The 20,716-nt window shown below is 53.6% G+C and overlaps 1 protein-coding gene across 5 annotated transcripts; it reads right to left on the minus strand.

The window, feature by feature from the left end:
• Window positions 1-1,291: 1,291 nt before the first annotated feature.
• On the minus strand, window positions 1,292-18,452 carry Igsf9 (immunoglobulin superfamily member 9). 5 transcript variants are annotated; one of them, XM_041643465.1, is made up of 21 exons: window positions 18,359-18,452; window positions 15,715-15,978; window positions 15,293-15,481; window positions 10,598-10,750; window positions 9,792-9,946; window positions 9,471-9,582; window positions 8,238-8,379; window positions 7,997-8,142; window positions 7,759-7,901; window positions 6,367-6,507; window positions 5,720-5,836; window positions 5,361-5,511; window positions 5,044-5,167; window positions 4,636-4,811; window positions 4,176-4,426; window positions 3,891-3,975; window positions 3,629-3,805; window positions 3,310-3,352; window positions 2,209-3,054; window positions 1,844-1,974; window positions 1,292-1,629 (listed from the first exon to the last, which is right to left on the minus strand). In XM_041643465.1, the coding sequence occupies exons 2-21, from the start codon at window positions 15,770-15,772 to the stop codon at window positions 1,448-1,450; spliced, it is 3,522 nt and encodes a 1,173-aa protein (XP_041499399.1). In that variant the 5' UTR covers window positions 15,773-15,978; window positions 18,359-18,452; the 3' UTR covers window positions 1,292-1,447. The 5 variants fall into 5 exon arrangements, with proteins under 5 accessions (XP_041499399.1, XP_041499401.1, XP_041499398.1 ...); XM_041643467.1 differs by lacking the exon at window positions 18,359-18,452 and adding an exon at window positions 17,968-18,060 and having other exon boundaries at window positions 1,844-1,971; XM_041643464.1 differs by lacking the exon at window positions 18,359-18,452 and adding an exon at window positions 17,968-18,060.
• Between the last annotated feature and the right edge of the window lie 2,264 nt (window positions 18,453-20,716).

Raw genomic sequence — 20,716 nt, forward strand, 5'->3', positions numbered from 1 at the left:
TAAAAACTGGCAAGGTAAATGAAGGTACTTGAAGAGCCTTCCTCCAGGACTGAGCAGGGTGTGACCAGAATGGGGCTTACAGGCTGGGACAGCACCCCCACGTGGTTCTGCTTGCCATTTAACTTCAAGCCTGGGCAAAAACTAACAGTGAGGTCACTCCTTGCCCAGAGCCCAAGGGGTGTGGTAGGACTTAAGGCCTGGGGTTCAGACTGAGTCTCTCTCTCCCACCCTTCCATCTCATGTTTGATAACCTGACATTTTCCCCTTACATCTTGGCGGGATCGGAAAGGGGGAGGATTAGTGGAGGAAGTGGGCAGGCATTTTTCTGCCCATTAGGGTGGAAAGCAATAGTTTAGGGGTGTCCAGGACACCTGCTTTTTTCCAGGCTTCAATTAATGGAGTCCCCACTTAAAACCCACCAGTGCTGTCTTTCTTCACATTCTAGGGGAGACCTCAGTTGAGCCTGATTTTAAAAAAAAATGACAGCTAGTTCCTCCCTGATCTTTGCATTTTCTATTTCCCAGAGTACCCACTCATACTTCAAGAATGTCGTTAGGTCCTCTGTGCCTTTAGGGTGTCTTCCCCCCAACCCCCGGAAGGTTTCTGCTTTCTTCACTGGCACCTCACCTGCCCTGCCTCTTACCTGCAGTGTGGCTTTTGCTCAATTACGAAAGCATCTTAAGCAATAGTTGCCCGGGTCTACAAAATAAACTCAAAGCTGTGGCCACTTAAACAGCACTCAGAAAGAGCGCAGAACCGTGTCTGGCACAGAGGGAATGTTCTCAGCCTCCTGTGAGGGTCCCAGGAAGTCCCACACGTTCTAAGTACTTAGGAAATGACGCAATCCGGACTCTTTGTGCCAGTGTAATAGCCAGCTTATGGCTTTATCATAGAACTTGGTCTGCTGTAAATGTTTGTCTGCCTCGCTGACCACAAAGAACTCCCCAAGGACAAAGCATTATCTCGGTGACTTCTGTATTTTCTCATGGCTTCTAGCCTAACAGTAAATCTCCACTAGCTGACCCTACTAGGCCCTCAACAACTATTTTTTGAATGATGGTTGAATGTGTCCCATTCAGTATCTTTTCTGTACAGGTCCAGGGACTTCCTCGCCTTTCTTAGACACAAAGATAGGTAACAGAGACATGTTTTTCAAACTTTTATTCACCGTTTTTTTTTTAAAAAAAAGAACCTGCACCACCCACACTATAAACACCACACACACACACACACACACACACACACACACGCTTCAACCACCCCCCCCCCCCAGACTCAACTAAAGAGTCAATACATTCATTCTACACCAAGCTCACGCAAGCCTACCCTCAGGCCATCATCAGGGGTCTATGCCTGGGCACAAAGGGGTAGAGGCAGTGGCCGAGCTTGGAGTCAGAGTCTTGGCCTCCTCTGCAGATCCATATCCTTTCCTAGCCTCACACTGTGCTCATAGCAGAGTTGCCTGTTCCGGGTAGGAGATGGACTGCTGATAGGCCGGTAGCCGGGCCCTGCTAGCATCTCTGCGGCGGCGGAAGGCCAGAAATTCCTCCCGAAGGGCAGCACAGCGGGCCTCAGGGCCAGAAGCATGGCCTGTGTTCAGGAGGCAGCTCTCCTCTGGAGTTTTCGCACCTTCAAAGGGAAGATGGGAGATGCAGTGACTAATTGGGTGAAGGGCTCAAGCCTGAGGCTCCAAAGGCCCTTTGCATGCAGGGAGCCTGGGGAGCAAGAGACACTCCAGGGCAGGGAGCAGGAGACTCAGGAACTGACTGAGAAACAGGCGGACCAGCTCAGAACACAGGACAAGAAGTGCGGGGCAGTGCAGCAGGCTAGGAAGTTCACCTACCTAACTCTGGCTCAAGTTCAGGGCGGGACCGAGAGCCGGGCAAGCCCTGGTGCCAAGTCTCCAGCAGCTCCATGTCCCCGGGGAATTCTGAGTCCCATTCGTAGTTCTCATCCACAGATGTGTTCCTCCTGCTAGGACAGGTGGAAAGTGTGAGTAGAGGAACAGAGGGCAGCCTGCAGAGTATGAACCCAGGCTCCTCTAAATCAGACTGAGCTTCCTCGACCTCAGCAGAGCTTCTCCCAGGTGAGAGGGAGGAACATGGGAAGGTAAAGAGCCTAGGCGGGCGGGGGCGGAGCAGGGGAGAGATCTGGACTGACAGGGTAGCATGGAGGGCCAGGGCAAAGATGGGTAGCTATTGCCTTTACCTTTTGCTGACTGTCGCCACATGTTCCCTCCGGGGCCACCTCTCCGGACCGCTGGCCCAGCTGCTGGTGTCTCCTGGAGCGGGACTGAGGTAGCTTCCCCCTGCAGAGGGGGCTGTGGAGGGGGGCCGCAGGAAGGAAGCACTTCCTCTCCCACTGCTCTGGCTAGTGAGGCTACCACGAGGGGCGGCAGGGAGAAGCCCCGGCAACACCCGCTCCCTCAGTGTCCAGTCAGTCAAAGCTGTGTAAGGAGGCTCTGAGGAGGCCCCCACCCCCGTTATTGTCCTAGGAAGCACTGCCCTGAGGTTTGTGGGAGGTGAGTCAGGCGGTGGAAGGAAAGATGAAGGAGCATAGGGCTCTGTGAAATCTGGAGGTGGAGCAGGTGTAGGCTCCTCCAGAGGTGGCCAGTCCCCATCGACATTCATCTCCCGGAAGAAGGGTAGGCTCAGGTACTGGAGCAGGGGTCCTGGACCTGGTAGGGGGGTTGCAGGAGGCGGCCCCACAGGGCTGATGTCTGCAATGCAAAGGGGCTGTGGTACCCCACTAGGGCTGCTACTGCTACAGTCAAAGGACTGGGCCAGGCGTTTGGCTGAGGTCTGAGGTTCTGCCCGCTCCAGACATAACTTTTCTTGTGGAGGGGCCACAGTGGGTCCCATCACAAAGCGGCCATCTGGGCCCCGGCAAATGGGCTCCAGTGGCAAGGGTCCACAACCAATTGGAGAATCCGGGTGGGGGCTAGGAGGTCGGGCAGGTTCCCCCCAGAGCAGACTCTGACGTAGGCTGGGGACCGGAGAGCCCTGGAGCTTCAACTTGGTCACGCTGTCAGGGCTGCCTGAGCCAGGAGCAGAGCTAGGGAAAGATAGAAGATCGGGGTCTGGCCATGCAAGGTTTGTTGCACAACAGAGCAGAGCTATAGCCAGCAAGCAAGGGCAGCGCCAGGTGGTGGGGGTGGAAGGGAGATAAACAAGGTGGGACTAGTCCCCAAGCCGGGGCCAACACGCTTCTAGTCTCATTTCCCTCTGTTTTTTTTCTAATTCCTTCTGAAGGTACAACAGAGGAAGCGACGGGGAGGCAGAAGGAAAACAAAGAAGTCAAGGGACTTACTGCGTGCCTGACTTCCTCGGTGGGGAGAAGATCAGAGGTGGATCTGTAAGGACACAAGAGCAGCAGGCGATCCAGGTAAAGTTCTGCCCAAGCTCCAGGGATATAACCCTCAACTGCATTCCCATCCAACTGAGAAAAGGGTACGCAAGGGCCAGGTACCAGATTGGAAGGATGCCGCACCAGGACCATGTAAAAAACAAAGGGGGGGGGGGGAACTACTCTCCCAGGAAGTGACATCTGGCGGATGGGCAGCCTTTCAAAAGTAGCCAAGTAGTACTCAGCACCCCAGTGATGAGGATGGAGGAGTGAGGGCACCTACCCTGGCGCAGGCGTTTTCTGTGGCGGCGGGCAGCCCTGCGCCGATTCATGAGGCAAGCAGCCAGGATGCTCACAAGGACTGCCACGCCCAAGAAACAGACCCCACCCACAACACCAGCTAATACAGGCTGGGGCAGGAGACCTGGTAGCTGTGTTCGGGAAGGGTACACCTCCAGGCCTGGGCAAAGGGACAGAAAAGAGGGTCAGCGGACTGTGTATCCCCATATAACCTCCAGCAACTCCCCCTCTCGCTGGGTTCTCACCAGAGGTGGAGATGTTGGCTATGTTGCTGGGACCACTGACATAGTCATCAGCGAATGCCGCGAGGCGGAACTCATAGAGAGTATCCTGGGGATGAGAAGTGGGGGGCCATGAAGCAGATCAGGGCCAGCACTGCCCGCCACTGTCCCTTTTGTGAAGACTGCAGTCAGAGGTAAAGATGAGGTAGGACAGGAGGTAAAAATGGCCCAGTCAGGATGAGAAGACAGGATTAGGGAAGAAAAGGACACGGTCAAGTCACCAGGAGGACCTTCCCTCTCTGCACACACCTTGATGAGGCCAGGTACCAGCAGCTGGATTTCTGTGCCTGCCACAGCCTGGTCCAGTATCTCCCAGTCCTGGGAGCCTTGCCGTCCTTCCAGGACATAGCCATCCAGTCTCTTAGGGATGAGTTCTGGAGGATCCCAATGCAGCAGTACCCCCCGGGGTGTCCGCACTGCCACCAAACCTCTAGGAGGGGATAGAGGAGGTGGCACCTCGGTCGGAGGAAGCCTGGAGGCAGCTGGTGTGGTAGGAAGCCCTGGATGGGACAGACAAATGAGGGATAAGAGTCTCAGACTCCTTCATTCTGCCCCTCCCCTGGCCTTCCCCAACTCTGAGACCCACACATTTTGCCGCAGCCTTTTTGTACCCTCTCTGGACTCCAAGCTGCTCAGCATCTCTGCCCCATCTCCACCCCAGATCCTCCCCATCCTTTTTTTGTGCGGTGCAGGGATGGGGACCCCTTACCTTCTGGTATAGACAGGACAATCTCGCTGAAGGGCCCACTGCCCAGCTTATTCTGAGCAAGGACACTGAACTGGTATTGAGTATGGGGTTGCAGCCCTGGCACTAGGAGGTGTGTAGCCCCCATAGGCACAGCCATAGATACCCAGTCATGGTGGGCTCGATCAGGACGTTTGGCCCTGGGGAATATAGGGAAATCTCATCAGCAAGGAAGATCAAGATGGTGTGGGCTTCAAAGAGCTGACCTCACCCCTCTGCTCAACCACCAAAGTCTCAGGACCTTGGCCCTGAATGTTAAGAATCTATGAAAATAAAAGACAGCAGAGCTAGCGTGTGGCTAGGCACAGAGGGATGGAAGGAAGGGCAGAGGGCCAGGTAGATCCGGGGTGAAGTCAGGGACAGGTCACTCACAGTGGGGTATACCAGACACTGAATCTCTGCAGATAACCACCATCAAAGCCAGGCTCCCAAGAGACATTGGCACCCTTGGGTAAAGGTACCACAGACACATTGGTGACGACATGGGGGCTGGTGCCTGGGTAGGGGGAATGGAGGGAGGGATGCTGATCAGGACCCTGAAGTAGGGTAAAGAGTACATCGGAGGTTTGTCCTCCACCCATGACCCTGGGGGAATCCCATCCCCACAAATCCCCACCTAGCCCTCCCAAGAACAATACCTCCATCTCCTGTTTCACAGGGCTTCCCCAGCCCCATCCCAGACCACTAACCTAGCACATAGACATTGGTAGAAGCAGCCACTTGGGCTACAGCGTTGCTGGCACGGCATTCCCATCGTCCATGGGCCTCCTTGGTCAGGGGTCGAAGGATGAGGCTGCTGTTGCTGTCCACCTGGGCCTGGCCCTGCAGCCCCCGGCCCACCTACAGAACCACTGGTGAGCCCTAAGGACATATGCAGCCACCCCTCACCAAGGGGCCAGCCACTCATCTCTCCAGGTAACAGTCTGATCCTTCCCCCACCTTGCCTCTGACAGCCTATACCTTCACACGTCCTCCTTTCCAAAAATACAACCAGGGGAAAAGCAGGCATGGACCCAGGTCGAGCCGAGTTGGGACTTGGGATCCTTACCTTGGCCCAAGACACAGTAGGAGGAGGGTCTCCTCGGGCGGAACAGGGGATGAGTAACTCTCTCCCCACTTCTTGGAAATACTCTTCCTTGGGCTGGTCTATAAAAGCTGGGGGAGCCTGCAGGCCAGATCTGTATTGGGAGGGGCCTCTTTCACAGACCCTCTCTCATCTCTCAGCTCGGGTGTCCCCCCTTCCCAGACCCCTGCTACGCTGTCTTAGTCTCTAACTTATTCTCCATCTCTCAGTTCTGTGTCTTTGCTTCCAACAGATAGGACTGAAGGGCAATGGTGGGCTGGGGCCAGACTCTCTGAGATAGGTGAGTCTCTACAGATCATTTTCCCTCTCTTCTCTCTCCCTTCCTTCCTCCCCCCCCCCCCTTTCCTCCATTCCCTGTGGGACTTTTGCAAGGGAGGCAGAAGGCTTGAGATTAGACAGATATCTCATTTTGTGAATGTGTACGTGACTGATGTCCCACTGCCCAGTCTCATGTCTGCGTTGTCTGCTGGCTGTTGCTATGGCCACCACAAGAAACAGACTTAGGAGCCCCTCCCACACCTGTCTGCCTGTCTCCACCCTCTAAACATGGCTTAGAATGTATTATTTTCAGCCACCCAGCCACACCACAGCAGGTTGGCTGTGAGCCTCACCTTGAGCAGCACTCGGGTCACGGAGGAGGGTCCAGCAGTACCAAGGCTGTTGTAGGGGGTACAGGTGTATTCTCCCAAGGCATCCTCATTCCCCAGGGCAATGATGAGGGAGCCCTCTGGGCCCTGCGACCAGCCAGGGAACTAGAGGGCAGAGGAAATGAAAAGTAGAGAGAAACTCGAGAGGCAAAGCTGGGGTGGAGAGAGGCAACTCAAGAGAGGAAGAAATATGGGCATGTCTCTCGTGGAAAGCCGATCCATCAGCTCTAGGTCTTGGCCTGACCCTCTCTCTGGACTCGAGACCTCCACTTCTCTCTCCTGTCAGGGGCTATTATCAGTGGGTGTGAGACTGCACAGCACAGCTTCACGGTGCCAACAATAGCGGAGAGAGTAGCGTGGATGCCATGCCTAGAGTTGGTGGGGTTCCCTGCCTGGTTGTCCTCCCAGCACTGCGTTGCTAAATTTTGCATCTCCTACTCCAAAATCCTCTTCTGTAAGAAACCCCACCCCACCCCCATGCTACTGAATGAAGTGCAGCCCCTCACTCTTTGTATCTAAATCCTCGTTTGTCATTCTGGTCTGGTCTGAGTGCAAAGCCTGTTTTCAGGTCCTCTCTAGCTCAGGCCCCACAACCCCTCACCCGAACTCTCTCTTAATCACCTTCCAGCTGCCCTCTCTGAACCCCTACTCACAGCCCCGATGCCACACCACTGCCACCGCCAAACCCCACTGCTGCTATTGCCTCAAGATTTCTGTAAACTTTCAACAGAAAATTTATCGAAATTGTTGTAAGAGTTGTAAAAGCCCCGGGGACAGTGTGATGAAAAGACGCAAAGCCTCAAAGAATTTATAGTCTCCTCAGACAAACAAAAGATCTCAATCAGCTTGGAATGAGGTCATATGAAGTTGGCGTGCAGTTTTTCCTTAAGACTCAACCTGTCTTTCCAGCCCTTTTCTACACCACTCAAGTCCCTACAGGTGCTCGCAGCTGCTCCCACGTCATTGCATGGTCCGTTGTCTCTTCAACACACTGTTCAATACCCTGCCTTTCTGACGTGGTTTCTGCATGGAATGACTGCCCACTTTTCAAGATCTATCACCAAGGTCCCCGAATTTGTTACTGCTCCCTCCTCAACCAGACCCAAAAGCAAACGAAGCCTTGTTCCTTCTCTGGCCTCCCAGGACAGTCTCTGTCGCAGTTCTATCCCCAAGGTAACGCTCTAGGGATGGATACTTCTTTGTTACACCCCTACACCCACCACCCAACATGGCATCTGGTAAGAAGCATGTTTCCTAACCACAGCACTGAATTACACTTAGCCACCCACTGGAGTTGGCCATTGGACCATCACAACACCTGGCTAAGACCTTCCTTCCCCTGCCCCAAGTCTGTACCTTGTCCAGCTGCAAGGCCTGCCCATCTTTGGTCCAGGTGACAAACAGCAGTGGGGGATTAGCACGCACTGGACACTGGATCACCCCCCGCATGCCAATGGGCAGGGGTGTCTCGGGAGGCATGACTGTCACCTGTGCTGGGTCTGAAAGAACATAGAGACAAGTTGGGGGACAGGGTCTTGGGCCTGTCTCGGGAGTAGGGGTGGGAGCAGGGTTGGGAGCGGAGGTTCAGACTTACAGAGCACAGTGAGATAGGCAGAAGCGGAGGGTGGATGCGGAAAGCTATTGCTGGGCACACAAGTATAGTGGCCAGCGTCATCGGGCTGAGCAGCCTGGACCCACAGGCTTCCATCGACCAGGATCCGCACTCGAGACTGTAGGCGGCTGCAATGTGGTATGTGTGAGGAGGAGCCTGGGCCTCGCCCAGACAGGGAGTCCCTCACATGCTACTCGTCAATCCCCTGTCTCCACTACCCTACCTAATGTGGAAGACATTGATGCCATCCTGGAACCAGCTGTAGGTGAGGTTAGCGGGGTATGCCTCAGCCTGGCAAGCCAAAGAAACATCCTGGGAGGCATTGACCGTGCTGTTGTTGGGGGGCACCACAATGACAGGCGGCCCTGTGGGAAACATAGAGCAGAAAGATGACCTCAGCCCCTCATCTTCCCGGGACCCTCGGGGCACTTCTGGCTCTGCCCTTTGTAACAGAGAATAAGTTGCTGTCGGGCCTTGAGGGCTTGAAGCGGAAACTGTGACTGAAAACCCATCCTGTTCCAGAGGCTGCTCCCTATTCCAAGGTGGCCTCGTTTCACAAGAGGTGGACAGGTAATTCTAGTTACCCTATTTCCCTCTGCTTAGAAACTGTATGTAAACGAGGGTCAGTTTTAACTCTTTCATTTACTCTGTCCCCGTCACATCTGTGTCTCCCACATAGGTACCCATCCGTCATCAAAGATGCTGTGCCGATGCCAGGATCTAGACTCCCACGTCACCTCAACACTAATGGCCTTTTATGTAGAAAAAAAAAAAACTTTCAGCCTAGTGCCTACCTACCCATAACCCCTTCCTGGCCACCCACTTTTCCGTATGTCATTGTCATCTAGCCAGTCTGGGCATCTGGCTGTCCCCATGCCAGACTGATTCCTTTTTGTTCCTAGTGAATCCGAGGTCCAGAATGCCTGCCTAACCTAACCACACACATTCTGCAACACTGTATCTAGCTACCATGCCCCCATTGCCTTCTTCATCGCTGGGCCCACACACACAGCCTGTTAGTAACAAGTGGGAAATGACCTGAGTGCACAGGCTCACACATACACACAGCACCGACCACAGCCCTCATGCCTAGCCCACTGCTGGCTCATCTCTTGAGCCCTCACAAGAACCAGTGCGCCAAGATTATCTTTCTGCTTTGGCAGATGAAGAAGTGAGGTTTCAGAGGCAGGCACATTATGAGGTAACTAGCCCCAGGTCAAAGAGGGAGGCAAGGCTTCTTCTTGGGCCTTCCCGATGCCAAGGTCTCTGTCCTTTAACTGTGACCCAGCACTGCCCTTGTAAAGTAGCAACGACAATGGCACTTCAGTGTTCTCTCTACAGGGGCCCCTTCCTCAGATCTGAGCCTCCTCCCCATCTGCAGTGTGCTTCCCCGCAAAACAGGTCCTGTCTTCTCACATAGGTGGCTCATGTCCCCAGCCCTCCCACCAAAGAGCACCTAGCACCAGCAGTTGTGTAGTATGGGTGACGCTGCCCTCCGTGCTGGAGGCTTGGCAGGTGTAGTCTCCAGCGCTGCCTCGCTGCACCCGGCGGATCCACAGTGTCCCGTTCTGCACCAAAGTAATGAGTCTTAAGTAAGGCCCTTCCGGTTTGGTCAGCCTTACACCCTGCGCTTCCAGGGATGGCCAGCAGAGGGAGGCAGCACCCCAGCTCAGGGAAGCCAATGACCAGCCCCTCCCTCCAACCCATCTCCCAGTTTGGCTTCTGCGCTTCTCCTGCCCGCTCAATTTTGCCCTCCCATTCCAGGGGGCCCACTCACTTGCACCTGACCCTGGCCCTTGCCAAGGTCCTGTCCTCGGAATTTCCAGGTCACGTAAGGCTGGGGGCTGCCCCGGGCCACACAACGCAAGGTAACAGCCTCCAGTTCCTTCACTTCCAGTACTAAGGGAGGAGTCTCCTGGAACTGAGGGGGCGCTGTGAGGGAAAGAGGCATCAGGGGCTGCCAGAAAGGCTATCAGCCCCCAAAGCAGTATTCAAAAGCCAGGGAGACCTGTCTCAGAGTTGTTGCCTGCCCGGGTACATGAGAATACTAGCTCAGGGACACCTGTCTGCTGTACCAGGGACATAGGACCATCCCAACACTGGCTGCATGTCCAGAGCTAGGGGAGAGTCACGTGTGGATCTTAGCCTCATCTCCCGCCACTCATTGGTGGCACACGCTGCCTCTCTGATTCTCTGTCTCCGTGTCACCTAGGAAATGGGAATTGGTTACAACTGTCTCCGGTATAGTGCTGAGGAGGAAGCAAGGTCCCGGATGAAAAGAGCCATGCATGGGTAAGCTGTATCACTCGGAGCCCAATACACCATAACCAAGACCTCCGCCAAGGAAGAAGTTTTCCTGACTCAGAGCCTAGAGGCTGACTGGGTTTTCTTTGAAGAACTGAAGCGGGGAGAGGGAGCAGGGGTAAGCGGCAAGCTCTACATGAGCAAACACAGTGAGCAGATGCCAGGGTGGGCAGGGCATCAGCCATGCGCTGGGACAGACAGAGCTCCCTCTTCTCCTTCACCGCCGGGTTTCCCATCACCCCCCTCCCTCCCTGCACCACCTACTCCCCAGCTTCATACAATTGACTGTCAGGTGCACCCAGGAGCCATTGGCAAAATCCTGTTCAGGGTTGTGCTGGTCCAGGAAGAGCACACGACACTCGTACCAGCCCTGGTCTTCCACCCGGAGCCCGTCAATCTGGAGAGATGCTCCGGTCTGCAGTCGGACTCGTCCTGTGAGGAGGGAAGTACTAAATCAAGGGTGGTGAAAGAAAGGACTCTGCAGGGGCCCCCACCTGCATTCTGGTCCTGGTCACACAGGCCATTCCCAGAGGTTGAGAACAGCCTAGGTCTGTTATCCAAGAGTGAGGGTCTGCAGAGGAACAAATGGGATCACTGAGAATAGATTGCTATCCTTCCGACTGCTCCTGTCTTTCAATAGCTGAGACCCAGACCAGAAAAATTCAAGGCATGGCAAATGGAGAGAATGCTACCCTCAGATAGTCCAGACTTCTCTGACTGATAGAGGACTGAGTGAAGAGCCAGTGTTTGGTCTCCCCTGGACTCCTAGAAGTCCACCATCCCTGAGTCCCTTTATAAGATCAAGATAGAAGTCCTCTGGGGATACTCCTGCTTTTAGATGACTCTGTCCCTGGAATCCCCAGCAGTGTTTGGCCCTCCTGGGGACCCAGACCTCGCCTGCCAAAGCCTGTAATCCCTCAGAGCTATTATCAGTGGCCCTAAGCGCCTTAGAGTGGCCGGAGTCCAGCCCAGCCAGGCAGCGGTGTCAGCAGCCTTCTCGGCTCATCCCCTCCCCTCCACGCCCCAGCTGACTGACCACATGTGGCCCCACAAAGCCACATACCCCAGCACACAATGACACCTCATTCCTGCCAAGTCAGCACCCACAGCATACCACCAGGCTGACTGCGATGCCCACCCAACCCCTCAGTACCCTCCTCTGAGGGAACCCTGCACTCCGACGCCATTGCGAAGCCCCTAGCAGGGCAGCAGAAGTGAGAAGGGTGCAGGCTTGGCAGTTCCAAATACCCAGGCATGAGTCCAGCTCAGCTGTATGCTTCTTGGGGCAAGACCTGTCAATTTCAGTTTCCTCATCAGTAAAAACTGAGAAAGGGAAAATTGGGATGAGGTGGAAAGCAAGAGGTAAAGCGGAGATAACGACAATGGGACCTGGCATCACCGGATGCTCCAATAAAGGCTGTGAAGCCAATGAATAAGATGCAGATTTGAAATCAGGAGTTGACACTCAGTCTTGGCCCCATCCGTCGTCATCTGATAACGGATCTCCTCCCTTTCCTCTTCCATGCCCAGTGAACTACCATCATGCTCCAGGTTGCCCTCTGGGGAGCCTGGCACAACCTGGCTTCCTCCGTCATCCCCTGCCATATACTTGTTCATTATTACATCTTTCAAATCCACCTCCTAAGTATTGGTCTTTCCCTCTCTGCCTCCTTCCACCTTGAAGCCTACCGTCCTCTCACCTGGGTTGTCCAGCTGCTTCAGCCCCCTGCACCTGCCAGGCGCCCATCCCCACTTGACCTTTGCTGGGAACAAATGGGATTCCCTAAAATTCAGAGGACAGGCAAGTGCAGCTCCCAGGTGGTGCTTTCTGAGTCCTGCCTATCCCAACCCTCCCTGGCAGGAGCAATCCTGAAGCTGCTGCGTAGCCCACTCTCCATGCAGCTTCCACTCTACCCTAGGGTGGCCTATCTGAAGTAGAAACTCAGCCTGTGTGCCCTTGATGCCACTGGAAAGATGAGAGCCAGAGGATCTTGGGTGGCTAGTGAGCTTTTTCCCTTCAACAGTTGGTCCCCGGGGTGAGGATTCTTTAGAATGGGTGAACCCGTTTATAGGTCTAGGTGTATAATCCCTGCCCAGGAGATAAAAATGGGCCTAGCAGGTAAATATTTAGCATAAGAATACCCTTCCCCAAACCTTCAGGAGTCCTGTTGATCTCACCTGCCAGGCCACTAAGCCCAGCGGATCCCAGACTGCAGCTTCCTCCAATGCCCCACAGGATAGAACTTTTCATTACGGTGATCGCTGAGTTCCAGAGCGAAGGAAGAAAGACTGAGTGCTGAATATGAGCCATGTAATATTAGACAGTCACCATATTTAATCCTCCTCCAAAATCCATTATTGATGAAGGAACTAATGTTAAACTGCTTTCCAAAATTACATAGCTGTTAGAAGATGGAGCCAGGTCTCCCCAGTCGGTGAGCGTTCCACTGAACACCAACATTAGAATCAAATAGCGTTCAGGGCACTGAGCATAATCTTCGATTTCACTTAAGAAATGTTAGCCGCTAATGGCTAATAGTCCTGATGTCTGTTATCCAGAATATTAAGTGCAGCATGATGTACAAACTAACCTCCCTAGGAGGTCCAGACTGCTGGGCTGCAGGGTTTCAGAACAAGGTAACTAGAGTCCAGTCCTCTAACTTCCTATCTCCTGGGCCCACTTCCGACAGGCCTGCCCTCCTCCTGCATGACCAAACCTAAGGGACTTCAGATCTCCTACATAGGACAGAGCCTGCTCTCTCGGGCTCTGCAGAGGCAAGAAACCCACGGTAAATTAACCATGAGCATGGACAGGTTCACGCAGAAGTCCTGGGAAGAAGCATCGAGGCAGCCGGCTTGGAAGGATCAAAGGCAGAAAGGGGGGATTATGAGAGTGAGTTCGGGCCTTCCAGATGGACAGCTAGAAGGTATTTGTCAAGCAACTCAGCACGGTCACGAAACACAAGTCCCTTCTCCTCTGCGGGGCATCCCAGAAACACAGCAAGGGCCAAGAGCCAGTCTCCCTGACTCTGCCTTAGTCTAATACCCGTCCCAGGAAACCTGAGTCCAGATTGCCTTTCCCCAGTCTGGTCTGTTTCACACTACCCAGGTGCTATGCTAAATACTTTACCGAAGCCACCTTAATCTATTAGTTCTAGATCATTGTATATTCCCTTTTACTACGCCTGTACTAGTTTATACATCTAGGCTCCTCTACTTCGCAGCTTCTAGAACCCTCCAAAACCAGCTCTCCCTTCCGTGTGGTTCCCAAAGCTACTATCTCTCTGTGATTCCTCCCACATTCTAGGCCACGGGCCTCATGCCGTCCCAGGCCACGTCTCCCCTCCACTTGCCCACAGGGTTTATGACAGAACAGCATTGTCCTCAGCAACCTCCACCTCCTGTTGCTTAGCAACCGCGATTGTGAGTCCCCTGCACAAAGGCCGAGAGCCCCCCCCCTCTTCTGAACTGCAAAGCAATAAAGGGTTAATGGGCTCAGAGGCCTCCCCTCTGGGGTCTTCACCAGAGCAGGACCCATGTGGCTGACCAGGAGCTCCAGGCCACTCAGGGGCAAGATGGGGAACAAAGGGTTGAGGTAAGAAGAAAACTGAAAGGCTCGAAACTCGCAGCCTTTAGACCTGGAGAAACCCCACAGGTAGACAGGGAAGCAGGCCATCTCGTGGCTCATCTGTCTAGGAACCAACAAACAATACCAGGCGATCACTGCAGCAAATACCGAGTTTTACATCTCCCAGGTGGAGTCCCAGGGAAAGCCCTTCCCACCTGGCCTCTCCCCCACCCCTGCCTTCTCTCTGCCTGGCGATAATTTGAATTTGTCCAGCCTCAGCCCTGCAGCCAAAGCCCCCTGGGCACAGACAGGCACAGACAGGGAGGCCGGCTGTGCCTGTGCTGTTTCTCTCTACTTGTGCTAATTGAGGCCCACTTTCATTAAGTCCCCAGGGCTTGTGTAGACACACGCACACTCCCAGCTAGGCTGTTTGCCAATAACTGCCCCCAGTTTGAAAATAAACTCTCTTCTGCAGGCACCTGCCAGCACCTCCTCCCCTCAGCTCAGCCAGCCCGTGACAAGAGCCCAACCAATTCCAGGTTTTCCCTCAGGATTCAAACCGAAGCCAGAAAAGATACCCCATTAGCATCAATCCAGGTGGCCTTTTCCGGGTTTCACTTCTGAAAAGGAAGCACCAAGGATCGCCCTTGCCCAGGAGCCCAGACCCGTACTCCTACAAGTCCTCCGAGACCTTCCAGTGAACCACTCAGATTAAGGCTCCATCCAGGATTAGGAATAAGCTGGGGTGCAGTAGGAAAGAGGTCCTTCTTCAACTGGGGGGGTCTACAGAGTATGGCTCCACAGAAGCCTCCGCAAGCAGCGACCCAGTCAATGCTGTAGCATAGGCCTATGCCTAGACCTTTGGGGAACTGAACTGGAGCCTACCCCGGCAACCCCCGCCTGTGTTCATGTTCTCTGACTATGTTCCTCATACCCAAAGAGCCCACATCTTTACAACTCTGCTGTCCCTTCAGCCCACTCCCCCCAAAAGTCTGGCCCCTCTAGTCTGGCATCCCGGACAGTAATGAAGACACGGAGCAGCAGGTCGAAAGACCAGCATAGAGCTAAGTGGGGGAAACTACAGAAGATCAAGATGGAGTCTGGAAGGTTGCATGAGATGAGGATAGAACAATTAGCAAGTTAGGATGGATACCTGGGACAGGGCTGCAGGGTCTCCCGTGCAACAGGCCGCACATAACTAAAAGAGCAAAGCTCTAATGTGTGCATGCATCATGTGTAAATAAATGAATCCTTCAATGATTTAGCACTACTGGGGTGCAGGGCCATGCTTGCTAAAGCAGCTAGGGCAGCTGAGCAGGAGATGCACTTGGAGAGGGCCCAGGGCAGCCTACTCAGCCCTCCTTTGTTGGTGACACTCCCCCCTCCCACTTAAGGACAACTCTTACCCACATAATCAGGGTCAATTCGGGGAGAGTAGAGGCCGAACTGGATGAAGATGGGAAGCAGGAATCCAAAGCGCAGCCACTCGATGACATGCAGAGGGGGACGGCCAGTTGGAGGCAGCAAGTCACAGCCCAGAACTGCACTCTCCCCAGCCCGGCCCACCACAGAGACCACCTCAGGCTTCCTTCGACCTAACGAGGTGGGGTAGCATGAGGGAACAGCAAGGGATCAAGATGAGATATGGGTGGGGAGGCTCCATCAACATCTCTCTGGTTTCCTTAAGACTTTGCACGGACTGGGACGGGAGGAACCCCCAACCTCTCTGAGCCAGCCCTAGCCCCTCTCCTACGCTCACAGTTAACCCCTTAGTGGACAGTCACATTCCAGGGTAACAGAGTCAGTGATCCCCGGGGGTCTGGCTCACCGTCAGCCCCCTGGCTGATGACCAGGCTGAGGATGGTCAGACTGAGACACCAAATCATAGCCCAGCTGGCCTGCTCACCCGGCCCCTCCTATCCAAAGGAGCCTAGACGGAGGGGCCGGAAGGATGTCTGCTGCCCAGCAATCCCAGAGAGCATCGGTCCTTCTGATCCGCCTCAGGCAACCAGTTTCGGCTCTCACTCTTCCAGTTAATGCCTAGCTCGCGCAACACCTGAGAGAGCAGTTCCAGTCTGGAGAGCCACCAGATCTAAATGCAAAATATAAGGTAACATAAGAGTTGGTCAGTGGAGGAGACCAGAAGAAAACCCTGTTGGAGCAAGGTGCCTGGAAGAAGGAGGCATCGAGAAAAGGAAGGGACCTGCGCAGAGACCAGAGATCTTTGGGGTTGGACTGCTGGGGACCAACTCTGCAGCCTCACTTCTGCCAGACTCCACCACTGCTAGACTCTCCTAGCTCCCAAACCAGAGATCCTGAATCCCTGAGAGTAAGCTAGGATGTGAACACTAGAGAACAAGAGAGTGCTGTCTGGTTGAGACTACACGGGTAAGAGAGCAGATCCTAGAAAAAGCAAGGGAATTCTGGGAATGCCTGGCAAGTGATACTCTGCTGTTAGCAAAGTAAGCAAAGGGAACTAAGGGTTCTTGCACATGGGAAATCCATCATGCACTAGCCTCCCCACCCTTCTGCCCTTTCTCCCGAAGGGAACAGATGACATGATGGGACCATTATTCACCACCGCCGCCCCGTGTGACCAGTAAGGACCCTCAGGATCTTGCTCAGAAGCAGACAGCTAGTCAAGAGCAAACCTCAGGTAGACTCTAACCCCTTCCCCTGTAGAGAATGTTCCACAGAATGCCCACATCCAATTCTTCACCCCATTTCCCACCCTTTGGGTGGCACCCTGGAGCCTGGAGATATTCTCCACTCAGGCAACACTGCTTTTGGCAGTGAGTCAGTCAGGGACTTGGGAGAGGAGAAGCTTGCCTTCCCCACCTGCAGAGGATGGGGAGAGGGAGGCAGGAAGGCGGCATCCTCCAGGTCTGGACAGATCCAGAGTTGGCAGCTATAGCCACTTTCTTCAAGATGCTGCCAGAGAACCCTCTCTCTGCCAGACACCCCGACTTAGCGCCTCACCCTAATTACTCCCACACACTCCTCTCTAGTATCCTGGGGGTGCCAGGATTTGCCAGGCCCTCCATTCCCTAACCCTAGAGGCATGATCTGAGAGTAACCAAAACTGCTTTTGAGTCCGCAGGATACACAAAACGGGCCCTGACCTGGAGCATGGAAGGTAGGCACTCCCAGCAATATCAACTTCTCAGTGTCTAAGGCAGTCACAAAGGACCAAAGGGCCCTTGACCTGGGCCTGGCAAACCTAGTGGACTCTGCTCTGAGGCCTCCACCCTCTTGTGGGCCTCACACAATTCACCACTATCTGTAAAATACCCTCCACAGGGGTAGTATCACCCCTGTATGTCTGACCCCTGGTAATTCGTTCCCATGCCTCTTGCTGCTCCTCCCAGTCAGCTCTCCTGGACTTCCCTGGAAAACCTTCCAATTGTACCATACAGAGGCCATGCTCTTCTAGCTCGACCAAGAGTCTTGTGACCAAGGCAACGCCAGGACGTACCCCACTTTTCCTGGAATCTTTCCAACTCCTGCTCCCCATCCATCCTCTGTCCTTTTGATCTTCCCATCCCCTCCAGCAGTCCCTCGTTTCTTCCAGGACTCCCATCCCCGCCATACACTTTTCACAGTGTCTGCAAAATTCCAGCTTCTCACACCTGATCTCCAGTTGCAGCAGGTCCTCGCTTCAGAGCACCCCTGGCTGGCCTCCTCCAGAATTCCCACTCGCCCTCCCCCTTTCCCCTACCCTGCTCTCCCGGGAATCCCCCACCCTCCAATCCTCCAGGACTCATCCCATAATACACTTCTGATAGCCCACCACAACAATTCTCTGTTCCCTCGTATTCTCTGGCTCCTGGAACGCCTCTCTTTTGGAACCCGCCAAGAACTCCCCTCCTTTACCTCTTACACTCTTCCAGATCTATTGGAACCCCCACTCACCCATCAGTGATTCCACTTCGCTCCCAGAGCTACCCTAGTTCTGCTTCCCCAGATAATTTCACTTCTCTCTAGAGCTTCCCCGCTTCCCTCTGGCCCCCACAACTCCTCACTGCCCTCCGTCTCCCCGCCGGTACCCCATTTCTACGCCCCAGGACACCCCCACCCTCACCTGCTCTGCACCGCACAGCTCTGCTCTCGCAGCCACACAATAGGGGGCGGACCCGCCTCCCCGCCTCAGATGCCCCGAGCGCCTCCCGTCGCCCTGGAGACCGCCAATCCCCCTCCCGCGGCATCCAATTGGAGCCCACAGAGGCCGGGCAAGGCGGGCGGGACCCTCGAGCCGCCTGGGAGTTGTAGTTTAGAGACAGAAGGACGCGGTCGCACGTGGGCTCCAGTCGCCCCCTCGTGGAGCTCTATACAACTAAGTGTGGGAAGGCTGATTGCCACTTCCCGCCTCGAGTTAGATGGGCTACTGGGTCAGACCGACCCGGGCACCAAGAGCCGCAGAAGACTATCCCCTTTGCAGGCTGCTTGCATGCCCTTCTTCCTTTAAAACTTACCCGTGGCCTTCTCCCCTTTTCGAACAAGCGTGCCACAAAGGAGGCATCGAAGGTTGAAATCTGAGCCAGGAGCAGAAGCACCTGGGGAGAGCACGATTCCCCGCCCCCTCCCTGGGGATCCACCCAAGTCCCGGGCCCATCTGATCGCCTCTCTTTATCCCCACCCCCACCCATTTCCTTTCGCTGGACTGGAAATACCTGTCTATATTGGCTAGCTCCCAGCTTTTGCTCAGGCGCCTCCCTTGTGTGTAGCTTGCTGAAGGCTGAGCTCCTAGTTTGGGGCTGCCGGAGCAGCTTCTAGCACCAAAGACCTAGAGAAATTAAGCCCAGGGGGAAGAAATGACAGGCACCCTGAAAACGGAGATTGAAAGAGAAAGAATGAAATATCTGATTCTACACCGAATCCCTTGCAGGTGTCAAACCCTGGGGTAGATTCATGCTTTGGTTCGTTGCTCCCGTAATCTGCACTGAAACCCTGCGAAGAGAGTGCAGCTCCTTTTGACTAGTATGAAAACAGCGGCTGGACCAGACGGAGGAACCTGCCCAGTCAAAAGTTCCCACCTAGGCACATTCAGGGCCTGAGATCCAACCTGGATGGCGGAACCCACCCCCTTGGGACATTTCACCCACAGGCAGCATGTACCTGCCCTCAGAAATTAGTACCTCTCAGCTTGGCGCTGTTGTGGGGGTGCAGGCTTGCTGTTTGCTTTCCCACCAGGCTCAAGCTACATTGTCCAGGAACTTCCCAGGGTGTTCCTCCCGAAGCCCTCCCTGAACTGACTGGGTAAAGCTCCCACTGACTGTAACAGGCATGAAGTTAATGACATCAGGGTCGGGAGCAGACCCTGGGGAAAGATTTTAAGCACGCCTGCATCACTATCACACCACCCCGAATGCTGGTCATCCAAATCAGATCCCATCGTTTTGTTTGGCCTTCCATCTTTAGTAAGCCTTGAGAGCTGGAACATTCTCCCAGGTGTAAGAGCCTGAGTGTTGGAAGCCACACAAAGAGCTTGGAGCAGGGGAAAGCAGACTGGGACAGAAACTTGGTCTTTCCCACTGCCCCAACAAGGACCCAGAACTAGCGGCTTTGCTAGTTTGCATAGTAGGCTACCCTAACAGTGACAAGATGACTTCATGTTAGTGAACAGAGCCTGAACATAACCGCAAACTATAAGCTCAAAAGGGGAAGTCTTTGATTTCTTGGTCTCTCACCAATTGGAAGACACTTGTACCCACCTCTGGTCCAAGAGTTTCGTTTCTGCTGTCTATGGTGGTTTCTGGTAGAAAGATAAGCTAATCTCATGTGGATGTTAAAATTATTTATTTTTAAAAATGAGATTTTAAATGGTTTTCAAATTTTAAAAGTTTATATGTTCATGGTTTTCCTGAATATTTGTTTTTTATTATTGTCATTTTTGTCTGATTGATGTATTTTATGTGTTTGTTTTGTTTTTATAAGAAACGAAATCTAGTCCTGTCACTTGTACCCTCCTTACTCCAAAAGTGAAGTAGATTTTTTTTTTAAAAAAAGAATCCCTAAAGGTGAGAACTAAAGATTTTCCTCCCGTTTGTCCTTGAGCCATAGTGACTGCTCCTCTGGAAAAATTTATTCAGCCAACCAGTACTGCCTCTAATATATCAGCGACTTTGTATATTTCAATTCGTGGATGCGACTATCAGAAAATCGTGAACCTGGGGAGTCTGTTGGCAATGTGTGCATGAGCCCTGGTCTCCTCACCGTTTAGAGCATGCCTCTCCAAACTGCTTTCTCAAGCACTCTTTAATCATAGTGTGTGGCATGGCAGTCCCTAGGTGCTATGATACTTCACATGTGAGCATCTTGGTGTGTGTTTCCTGTCTGGCTGGAATGTCCATCCCCCGGTTTGCATTAACCTATTTCAAATAACGAGTAAGAGCATCTTAACATGCTACCGGATTCCTATTCCAGCTTCTGAGTGTACACTTTCTTCAAGGTTTAAGCCTTCCTTTTCCAGGCTGTTTTGGGCTTTCTCTATTCAGAGATTGGCTCTGAGAAGAAGGGACTCTGCTGGCTCCAGGGAGATTCCTGGACTAAGCCACACAGAGACTATTCATTTCTCTGTTTGCTTTCTGTATGCCTGCTCCTAAGACAAGAGAAATGGGCTGTCCCTCTAGGTGAAAAAACAGACTCTAGGTTGTTTGCCCAGGCCGGCCCTCACCTAACAGTGGTGCCTCCTCTGACAGGCATGGAAAGTGTCAGAAGTTAGGGCTACAGACCTTTTTTGAAGACAAGACTGTTCAGTAGCTAAAGGGGGCCCAGTCTCTGTAAGAACTCCAAGAAGCTACACCTATGTAGTGTATGTGTTCTTTGTGGAA

Source organism: Microtus oregoni, unplaced genomic scaffold, assembly GCF_018167655.1.
Source record: "Microtus oregoni isolate MIOR12 unplaced genomic scaffold, Mior012 000086F_ref0000336, whole genome shotgun sequence".
NCBI lineage: Eukaryota > Metazoa > Chordata > Mammalia > Rodentia > Cricetidae > Microtus > Microtus oregoni.